At 31.5% G+C, this 12,066-nt stretch overlaps 1 protein-coding gene across 1 annotated transcript in view; it reads left to right on the plus strand.

Annotated features, from left to right (window-relative positions):
• The window catches only part of LOC129971792 (probable chitinase 10), a 143,865-nt gene that overhangs the window by 81,372 nt on the left and 50,427 nt on the right, over positions 1 to 12,066 (plus strand). Inside the window, exons 12-15 of the mRNA XM_056085769.1 lie at positions 592 to 715; positions 2,614 to 2,799; positions 4,815 to 4,928; positions 7,481 to 8,010. Of these exons, the coding sequence (XP_055941744.1) occupies positions 592 to 715; positions 2,614 to 2,799; positions 4,815 to 4,928; positions 7,481 to 8,010 (954 nt within the window). The remainder of the gene's footprint in view (positions 1 to 591; positions 716 to 2,613; positions 2,800 to 4,814; positions 4,929 to 7,480; positions 8,011 to 12,066) is intronic.

A 12,066-nucleotide genomic window follows, 5' to 3' on the forward strand; every position in this document is an offset into this window, starting at 1 on the left:
TAGTAATTCTTTAGGAATTGCCATTATTAATGGAAGATAAAGTACTTATCGCAATATCCACAACATTATCACCATGTGAAGACAAGCTACTAGCTGCAAGTGAAGACAAGCTACTTAAAAAAGATTCAAACAACGATTGATGTCATTTCACGTGCTTCAATATACGCCATGGACATTTCGAACATCTTCCTATGTAAACGTACGCAAATACTAGGATAAATTTGCACGAGTTTACTAAAGTTAGTAAATAACTATCAAAAATATAACTAAAGTTACTTAATGTCAAGTTAATAATTTTTAGTTGCATTTTTAATGTCGCCAATAAAGGGTTTTTCCCCTCCATAACAGGATATAACCAGATATACATTTTCTCTATCATTTTTCTTTAAAACTATGGGTTGTAGAGATATAGTTCTTTGGGTATTCTTTTTGTATTCCAAACAACTGATCTGGCTGTGTAGAGTTTATTCAGTCTTGGTGAAACACCCTGTATATAGAAAATCTATTTCAGTGGAATAGTTTAGAAAAGTGAATTTTATTCAAAATGTTTTACTTGACTCAACTGGTGGACAAAATCTCTTTAATCTTTAGATACGTGGATTTCATCAATGTCATGACTTATGACTTCCACGGTATGTGGGACAGAAAAACTGGACACAACTGTCCCCTTTATGCAATGCCCAATGCAACTGAAGACGAAAAGATTCTCACTGTGGTAAGAGGCTTTCATACATTTGGTAACTTTTTTAACTAACTCACAGTTTGCTTCCATGTTATAATGATAGTATTATAGTAAAGATCTCATTGCTTTAATAGCGAATTTAAGAACCCCACGTATTAAGGATTTCTTAATCATAGCATTTATTGATATTCTCTGTAACATAAGCATCTTGCTACTTGAGCATCATTAGAGCGATAAATCAAAATCATGGTTACAATGGTTTCATTTGCAGTGGCAGCCAGTGCATTCCTTAACTATTAAGGAACAAGACCGATTTTAATATACCGATGGGATATTTGATTTGCATTTGTGAAAGAAAAAAAAACGGAGGGTCTTTTAATCAAGTGTCGTCTGTCAGAAAAAAAAATTAGTATAACAAAAATATCAGCGAAAAATGAATTTAAATACAAATTTCTTTGATAGAAAAGTATATTATTGTAAAACCAAATCTAATGGATTTTCGGATGCAATAATCGAATAATTAAATGGATGTAATAATGCAAAGCAAATTATTTTTAAAAAAGGTGAAAATCGTTACAGTTATCAGGCACTGATTAATGTCGATGAATAAAAAATCATATGTAGACAACTTAACCCAAACATGCCTCCTATTCAAATAACCATGATTAACCAAGTAAAACGCTTTCGAACTACTGAGAGCGTTTAGATATTCAGTTTTCGAGAGTGTTTAGATTGCTTGAAACTAAGTATTTTAAGCAAAAAGTATTGCCAATTTCTATAATTTCTTTACTTCTACTGAGTTCTTATCCCCATTAAGTCGAATTATCAATTACGTATTCGATTTTATAATGTGTTCTCTATTCCTATTCAAAGCCTATCAAGCAGAATAAACCAATAATCAAACCAATCAATCTTTATACTATACCTTAGAATTTAGAATCACTTTCGAATGAATATTTAAATTAATCTCTAGCGTATAACTTTGAAATGTTTAAATATGAGAAAACAATAATACCCGACTTATTCTATCAGATATTTCCATTCTTGGTCTTACTGAATTCGGATATATTGCTGACTGTTAATTCATTGTTGTGTAATTATAGAATTCCTACCGAAGTAAATAAAGAAATTATATATTTATTTCTAAAAATGTCTTGAAGAAAATTTTTATACTTTTTAAACTAGATATTTAGAATCAGTTTTAATTGAAAAATGACTTAGAAAGAAAATGCATTTGAATTTCAAGCAAATATAATAAAACGAAAACAAAAAAATAAATTTTTGCAGAAATTTTTGAGACGTGTTAATATATTTAGAAATTTTCCGGAATTTACAATTTTGCAATATTTTTTTTAAATATTTAAAATACTTAGATTCTGAAAATTTCAACTGATCTCTGTAGATAAAAAAACAAGATTTATTTTAAATAATATGTGAATTTCTTTTCAATACTCGCAAAACGCTGCTCTACTTTAATGAGATTATCTAATTCTTCTATAAAGTATCTAAATCTATAGATAATGTGACAAAAGGATATAAAGTAAGCACTGTTGCTTAACATTTCTCGAAAGGGGGAGAAAAATCTGAATAAATTCTTTTGTTCCTTTAATTGTTGATCTCTTTCTTCTTTCCAAGACCGCGGTGGCCTGGGGGTAAGGTCTCGGCTTCGGAGCCGGAGGATTTCAGGTACGAGACCCGATTCCATCGAAAAACCGTCGTATAAACGAGTCTGGGGCACGTTAAAGCCGTCGAAGCCAAACGTCCACTCGCTGATGTGGTGTAGAAGTTTGGAGAGGGAGGGAGGTGCCAGCTCAGGCGTCGTCTCCGTTATCTAATCGTGGTTCAAAATTACGAGATCCGTCTTAAAATAGCTCTAGTATAGCTTTAAAACTGGACGTTAATATAACCAAACCAAACTTTCTTCTTTCCAGGATTATGCCATTAAATATTGGATAAAGAATGGAGCTCCTAAAGAAAAGATCATCTTCGGTATGGGTACCTACGGCAGGTCTTTCACTTTGGCCAATGCAGCCAACAACGGATTGGGTGCACCTATTACTGGCCCAGGAATGAAAGGACCTTTTACCGCACAGGACGGAATGCTGGGTTACAATGAAGTAAGCGGACAGAGTGTGTTTTAACATGACAATGTTTATAGGCTGACATATTATCTGCAAACTTCGACATGCATAGTACGACAAGTGCGATGAAAAATCGGTTAGATCGTTGGATGTAGAGGCTACCAAATTTGGTATTTTGTAACTTCTTGTCTGGAAAGTGCTCAATTAGAATGAGTTTTACAAAATACTTGTCGGAACTTTCTTCAGAAATTTACTGAATTTTTATACATGAATTTACTGAATTTTTATACATGACTTCGAAATACATGACTAGCTTGAAACGGCTGGCTTATACTGTTCCCCGGGAAATAACTCCAATAAGCTCTATAGAGAAAGCTTGAACAACCACGCTTAAAGTGCAGTGCAGACGCCACTGGAATGGATGACTATCAGACACGAGCAATATGATGACGTCAACATAGTTAAACTCGTAATTGAAGTAAAGGCTAGTTTTCAAGAATAAGTCGAGGATCAATCTTGCCTCTAATTAAGTTATTGTCAATTTTCAGATTTAAATTGATTTTCTTTAATTTTTCCCCAGTTCTCTGAGTATATGCTCTAATTTCCAAGCACCGACTATCCATATATTTTCAGTAATTAACTAATAACTAATATTTATAAAGATATCTAATAACTAATATATCTTTATCCTCCCGTTGATGTGGTGTCGAAGTTTGGAAAGGAGGTGCCAGCTAAAATATCGTAAAGGGACGTTAATATAACTAAACAAGTGAAACAAAACTAAACTCTGGTTACTTAAGGTATTAAAGATGTTTTAGAATGAGTTGATTAAGTTTGATTGATTGTTAGAAACAGTGGCGTCAATATATTTTATCATGATATAAAAACTATTGAAATCACTTTTCTAAATAATTCACAAATTCTTTTTATATGCGTGTTTCTGAAAGTACCTAAATTTCACTCTGTATAGTTACAGTCTCGAATATACATGGTTATTAAAATTGAACTTCAGTAACTCAGAGAGCTGTGGAGGGTGTGTTATTAATACAAAATATGAATAACAAATCATCCAGGTGATTAATTCCCCTCTTATAAAATGAAAAAATAATACAAAAATTAAAAAAACTAAATATATAAAAAAATTTTGTTAATTAGCTGGAAAACGAAGAAAGTTCCATTTGTTTTTAGATAAAAAGAAAATAAAAATTTTTACTTCTACCGTCACTTTTCTGTCCAATTTCATTAGAAAATAATTGATTTATTTTAAAAAGTTAAATAAAAACGAACACATTCACCCTCTGATTTCAACGGTAAAAATTATAATAAAATACATTCAAAATAAGTAAAGCACATTCAACCTCTGGAATTTTTTAAAGTTACCCATTTTAGCATCATGTAGCCAATAAAGCTTCTTTTTTATTATTTAACTGGTTTTCGTCAAACTATTAAACTTGATCTCGCATTTATTTCAAAAATTTCAAATTAAAGAAAAAGAAATAAATATAGAAGTTTTTATTTTAACCCTTTGACTACCAATTTTAAAAAATATTTTTCTCTGCAATCGCGTAGAAAATAAAGATAGTAGCCTTTGTATTAGACAAATCTATTCAATTTTTTCCAAAGATTTTTAAACCCTCAAGGCTAAGACATGATGGCCACATACCTCCCCCCCCCAAAAAAAAAATTTTTACTTAGAACTATTTAAACTGATTTTAAAAGTTTAATGGGATGTATATGTCTCGTTAGAAGTCAAAGGGTTAATATAGCAACTTAAATCGCGTTAAAAATAGTCGAAATTGAAAATCACTAGCCCTTATTTTCAACTCCTAAATTCTAAAAAAAAAAAAAAAAAAAAAAAATGTATAAAAAGCTTTTAGGTCACAAACTTTTATCATAATGAGACACAAATTCACCTGATTTGATTTATATTTCTGTCTTCTGTCGCAAGGAAGTTATGGGAAATGAACATTTCAATAACCTATACCTTTTAAGTTGGATGGATGCTCTACAATTGAGTTGCATTTCAATGTTATATTTCCAATACTTTTCAGATCTGCAGAGACAAGGAATGGAAAGAAGTGTTCGTGCAGCATGTGGATGCACCTTACGCATACAAGGGTAACCAATGGGTTGGTTACGACAACGCGAAGAGTATTGGCCTGAAGGTAAAATAAGAAAATTTGAAACTCCTACAAATACTAGTTTTGAATTTGTGATTGAAACGTTACATTAATATTAGGTTTTATTATTTAACGAAAAATAGTGTAAAAGACTTATAAACGGGTAAAGGTTACATAAACGGGTTATTTGGGGTGATCATAGGGTTACCATTTAACGGTGAGAAAAGTTATTTCGTTGTAAAATTATTAAGGGGTAGATATCCTGACTGTGAGAGTTTCTAACGGTGGATTGTGATTCTACAGTCCAAGGACTGTGAAACCAGAAGCCACTATTACCAATAAGGATGCCTAGACTGCTGTACGTAACTGTGAAAACTGCTTCACCTAAAATAGTTCCATTAAGGAGTAGATATCCTTACTGTGAGAGTTTCTAATGGTGGATATTGATTCTACAATCCAAGGACTGTAAAACCACAAGCCACTATTACCAATAAGGATGCCGAGACTGCTGTACGTAACTATGAAAACTGCTTCACCTAAAATAGTTCTATTAAGGAAGTAGATATCCTTACTGTGAGAGTTTCTAATGGTGGATTGTGATTCTACAGTCCAAGGACTGTAAAACCACAAGCCACTATTACCAATAAGGATTCCGAGACTACTGTACGTAACTATGAAAACTGCTTCACCTAAAATAGCTCTATTAAGGAGTAGATATCCATACTGTGAGAGTTTCTAATGGTGGATTGTGATTCTACAGTCCAAGGACTGTAAAACCACAAGCCACTATTACCAATAAGGATTCCGAGACTGCTGTACGTAACTATGAAAACTGCTTCACCTAAGATAGTTCTATTAAGGAAGTAGATATCCTTACTGTGAGAGTTTCTAATGGTGGATTGTGATTCTACAGTCCAAGGACTGTAAAACCACAAGCCACTATTACCAATAAGGATTCCGAGACTACTGTACGTAACTATGAAAACTGCTTCACCTAAAATAGCTCTATTAAGGAGTAGATATCCATACTGTGAGAGTTTCTAATGGTGGATTGTGATTCTACAGTCCAAGGACTGTAAAACCACAAGCCACTATTACCAATAAGGATTCCGAGACTGCTGTACGTAACTATGAAAACTGCTTCACCTAAGATAGTTCTATTACTTTGCTAACAAGTTCGTTCGTTCGCTCGCATATAAGTTATAATGAATAGGAATCGAAAATCATAGTTTATTGTCATTATTCAAATCAGTCATTAGTTTTAGCATATCGTAACTGCCTTCACTCGTCTTAGTGATATTATTCAGCTTTTTCTCGAACTCATTAATATTGTTGCCATTAAATTCAGGGTTTTTTTAAAAAAAAATGGCATCATTTAATTCTAATCATGATAAAAAAAATAATAGGGGTGGTCTATTCAAAATGTTATCGCATATTCTCAAACATAGGTGTTATTCCCACGCAAAAAGTGTTGGACTTTGGGCAAAGACGTAAAGGCTTCCAGTGCTCATATTTTTATTTCCAGATATGAGATTTAGACAATTTAACTATGTAATAGAAAAAAAGGTATTCGTGTATTATTTACACTACATTTGCGAACAATAGTTGCGTAATATCAACTTTTAGCTATAAATACCGATTTTTGGTGTTACTGAATATAGTATGCGATCTCTGACGAATATTCGCTGTTATGCTGTTGATACATAAGTACCAGGGAATAAAATATGTATTCTGGACGCCTTAATTGCAATCAAAATTTGACATGGAACTTCAATTGTAATCAACACATTACAGAATAAATAACTTTTGTTTTAATAATTGTATATAAGTGTTATCACATTTATATGTATGAAAAAGTACACATTGCCTGATAGTCAATATTCTGACAAATGTATTTTCAAATTCGATAAAAATATACATTTAAGAATGCTAAAACTCTGACCAAATTTCTTTTACACAAGTTGTTATGATCTTGAAATATCGTATTTGCGTACATGAAAAAGTATAAACGGACAGACAGAAGCAATCCTTTGAAGGATTTAGTTTTCAATTTGTGGCGGATCTACAATTTAGATACTAAATTTTTTGAGCAAATTGTATGTATCTAGCTCTTTACGTTTTGCAATTATCGTGATTACTTGTATTCGCTCATCCGTATAGACAGTTTTCTTGTGAATGTATTTCCTTCAAAATTTGATAAAAATTTAAAAATTCGAAGTAGAAGCAATAAAGTGAATTTCATCCGTCTAATTAAAGAGTTTTCGAACATTTACGTTCACAGACAGACAGACGTAATTCCAAAAACATATTTTTCGAATTTAGGAAGGTTTGGTATGTGGAATCTTGAGTACCAATTTTTGAGGGTTAATATATATTCTTTTTGTATACTACAGGTACGAGAAAATAATAATAAAAAAAACATGCATTCAACCTTAGTGAAATTGATTTTGCTTATTTAAATTATGAGCTTGAAACCATATGGAAAAATTATTATTGATTTTACTTTAATGCTTTAATTTCAATCGTTTGTTCGTTTAATCGTTCTTATCGTTTTGAATTTGACTTTTAACATTTTTAAGCAATTTACAATTTTTTAGGTTGACTACATTATTAAAGAAGGAATCGGCGGTGGTATGATCTGGTCTCTGGAAACCGACGATTTCCGAGGAACTTGCGGAGGTGGCAAGTACCCACTGCTTAGCACCATTGCATCCAAGTTGATAGGAGAAACACTGATACCCAATCCAGAGACTACCCCACAGCCCGATCATACTACCCCACATCCCGATCATACTACCCCACATCCCGATCATACTACCCCACAGCCCGATCATACTACCCCACAGCCCGATCATACTACTACACCTGGGTATGAATTTGAGTGCAAGAAACAAGGTTATTTCCGTGATCCCTCGGATTGCTCAGTATTCCACTACTGCCAGAGTAATCATGGTGGCTTTGCCAGGATAACCTTGCACTGCCCTGCTGGTCTTGCCTACAGTGAAAAAATCCGTGTCTGCGACTATAAGAAGAATGTTCCAGAATGTCGTAATTCTTTAGATGGAAAACAGAGAATGATTGATTATTTGATTTCGTTTCTCTTTTCCCCTGCTTCGTATTTTTCTTCGTAAGAAATTCTTCGATAATTAAACAATTGTTTGTTAGTTCTTCAAAGATTTTTTAAAAGCTCTACAAAATTAATAATTAACCCTTTGCACTGGGAGGAAAGATAATTCGAGGCTTAACGATTCACTTAACCTGTTTATTACACTAAAAAATAAATACATGCAGCATTTTAAAGTTGAGTTTCCCTAAAGAAATGAATCTACATCTTTTTAACATTCTGTAGGTATTTTTAATAATTAGAATTTAAAAAATAAATAATTAAAATTTTAAAATGATGCACCGTCTTGAATGGTAACTGTGAGAAGATATTGAAGTACAAAGTGTTAAATTCAATCCCAGTTTGATGCAGCATGCAGTATTATTTTGGCATTGCCGTTTAATTTTCCCATGGAGAGAGCCAGGACCGTCCTTTAGCAAATAGAGCAATTATTTTTCCAATCGAGTCACCTTTCTAGTGCCTTTTCGCTAGAATGCGATCTACTGTCGTCTCATTTTAACTGTATAAATAGGGCCAGGCACTTTTATAAAAGGGCTCAAAACTGAGTTTATGAATTTAATAGAAACGCCTTTTTTACCTTTGTGTTTTTTTACACGAAATGTATGAAGTATTAATATTGTAACTGTCTAAATATTTGACCTCCACATTTTACATTTCTCCGATTCTGAAACACTCATTCTTTGGAATTATATTTACCTTTAAATTCAAAAATATCACTAGATAAGCAAAAAAATTAGGTAAATTAAATTTGCTACCTGATCTTGCCATTGAAATTATAGATCTGCATCAAATTTACTTTCCAATTCGAAGAAAGGAAGATGCAGGAAATGCACATAAGACTTTATTCGTTGTGTTATGAAACACAAGAAACAACATAGTTTATCATCCTATGTGGTGTAGCGAAAAACACATCGGGATTTTTTTTTTTTAAATTTCACCCTTAATTTTTTAATTCTTAAATACAAAAGAAGTTCCTATTTGAGTCTTGTACTTCCTAACTTCAGTTCTGGCGAGGACGAAACAAAAACTAGCTAGCCTTCCCATGTTACACCGGGTAACAGACATTTGATTCTCTCTGGCGGACTTTAAATATACATAATGCTCCCAAATATAAAACCTTTATATGGCAGAAGGGCAAGCGGGGTTAACAAAGAAGTCGGATAGACCGTAATTTTACGAACTCATTTCTTTACCACCAATGCCAAAAGACAAAGTTTTTATGCCAAAACTCACTTTTATAATACGTATTTTCACACTTCTTATTGCTAAGTCCTCCATTTATCTCAAACTACGTATAATACTGTGTGATTTTACGAATACTGTATGTATACTGTGCAGTTATAATCAGGAACAGCGGCAACATTTAAGGTCCGTTACACAAGGACGAAACAATGAACAACGAGCAGAACGCTGCTCTTTCCTTGTCACAAATTATATTTTGCACACGACACTTAGTAGGATCGTAGCAGACGTCCGCCTAAAATGTCGGGGCAATATTGCCTATGCAACACCTTGCCTTCTTCATTTAATTATGATAAAAAGAAAGCTAGGCCAGATAATACGGAAGTCGGATAGTCGCGAACCGGATTCTCGCGAGTGTACTGTACTCGAAGCACGAACATGCATGATATGAAATCAATTCTTGATTCTGAAATGCTCCGAATCTGCAAGTGAAATTTTACGATAGAATCACTGTGCACATCAAATTACTCAAGTCAAATTAAACAAAAGTGTATAAAAATATAATGCTTAATATTACCAGTTGGAATTTTGCTAGAAGAAATGAATGCAAATCTAAAAAAAAATAATAATAAGTATTTTTGGAAATCAGTGACAACAAGGAAACAAATAAATATCATTATCAAAAAATACAATATCATTTCTTCCACCTTATATGACATGTTGCGTGTTAAAAATTTATTAATTAATATCTTTCCTTTCATTCCTGTATTTGTCCCAAAGTTTGACACTCATCTATAATTTTAATTAAGAGATTTTTTTTTAAGTTATGATATTTACATACAAATGAATTAGCAGACAAAAGTAAAAAATCTACCTTACTGAAATAGTGTGATTTCATTTTTTAAAGGTTAAAATACTTATTTCCTCTGCGTATCTTCCAAATAAGAGAAAGTTAAAATATCTAATAAACAAAATTGACAAATGAAATGCAAGAATTTTTTTGAAACATATGAATATTCGTAAATACTGTTCACTGAGAATATGAGCAAAGATATAAAAAAGATCTATGAAATTCAATGCATTGTGAAGATTTGTGTTAAAATGTAAAACAATTCTGTTAAAAGAATAGCTGCATTTTTAAAAGGAAAAGAAAAAGCACTTCGAGATCTACGTTTATCAGTATATAGATGAACCAGAGCAAAATAATTCAAAAGGGCAACATGGCTAAAAGAAAGAGTTTCAGCCTAAAGTTTTGTTGTTAAATGGGGGATTATTATCAAATTTTGAACCATATCTATCGATAATAAGAGAGTTTACGTGTTTCTCTTCGCCACATTACGAAAATAAAAATAAAACACCCCATTTTGTAGAATTATACTAAAAATTGAAAAGGAACGGTATCGTTAAGATCTGGAAAAATTTTTAATACATGAAACATTAAAGTAAATGTGAATGAATGTATTTTTAGAATTTTTAATGAGTAATGAACTTTACTATCAATTTTTGTAAATGTGCTAATTGTTTATTAAATTTTTCTCTTTCAAATGTGATTACGTGTCTTTTCTTGTGTCATCTAATGAAATAACACTATGCTTTTTTACCGATCAGATCTTTGATAATGAACTACTAATCAGTATTTAAGAACTGGCTGCAAACATCTGTCAATTGTTCCTATTGATATGAAGGGATATGAATCCAAGTGATAAGACCATTCTTTTTCTTAATCGGTGGAAAATTGTTACTATCCGATATTCTTTTGATATAAAGTAGGATGATTATATCATAGATCATCAGTTGTAGAAAGTGTTCAGATCAGTTGTACTTGAAACCAGAAAATTCTCGAAAAAGCTGAGAGATAATTGAATATTATAATAATATTAATCAGTCCAATTTATGCTTCTCATGGTTTAAAAAACGCTTTAAACACAATTCTACATGATTTTTTTAATACTTAAAGAGATTCAGAACATAGACCATAGTAAATAATTTTAACCGAGAATCTAAATACAAGTTATGAATATTTATAAATTTTACATTTTCCAAAGCAATAGTTCAATTCAACAGTTTTCAACAGCAATAGTAATTTCAACAGTTTTGCTGAATTCTTTTGTAAATAAAAATTAAATTCGAATTTCTTGTCTGAAACATGACAATGCTTTAGGCCTTAGGTCTTTATTATATTTTTAAAATTTGCTTTTAATAACCGCGGTAACATACACACAAAAAAATCTGTTAAATATCATTGCTATAAGTGTACAAATAAATGTAATAACTAAACCTATAGAAAATATTGCTGAAAAAAAAATACTTTAAAATATTCTTCAAACTTTATTAAAATTATAGGAAATAAAAACTGTACAGAAATAAAATTGATATCACCGGATATCTTAATTTGTGAATTTTAAAATAGTGTAAAAGGGATTTTTGCTTTTAAGTTATTAAGTGGGTACGCTACAATTTTGATTCATTTTTCATCTTAAATTCAATTAAATTAAAATTCTTTATTGATGAATACGCAGTAAGTATCAACTTATCAGATTTGGTAGCTTTTAGGTTATATAATATGCCCAGCAGTGCTTTTTCATCATGAATATCATTTAACCCATTTTATAGATAATATGCTACTTATAAACACTGTCATCTCTTCTAATCTATACTAATCATAAAGATTAATGTGTATGTGTATTGACACTCTACAGGTCTAAAATGAGAACCTTGGAGCTATTTTTTTAAAAAATTTATTAGAATAATTTATTAAAAATTAAGTCGAATTTTAGAGTTTCTCAGCAATAATTTCCGAAAATATTATAGCACAAAAATAAATTCTGCATCAATTCAAAAAATTATCTTTTTAATGATACCAGTTTAATAGCAGTG

This window comes from Argiope bruennichi, chromosome 6, assembly GCF_947563725.1.
Source record: "Argiope bruennichi chromosome 6, qqArgBrue1.1, whole genome shotgun sequence".
Taxonomy (NCBI): Eukaryota; Metazoa; Arthropoda; class Arachnida; order Araneae; family Araneidae; genus Argiope; species Argiope bruennichi.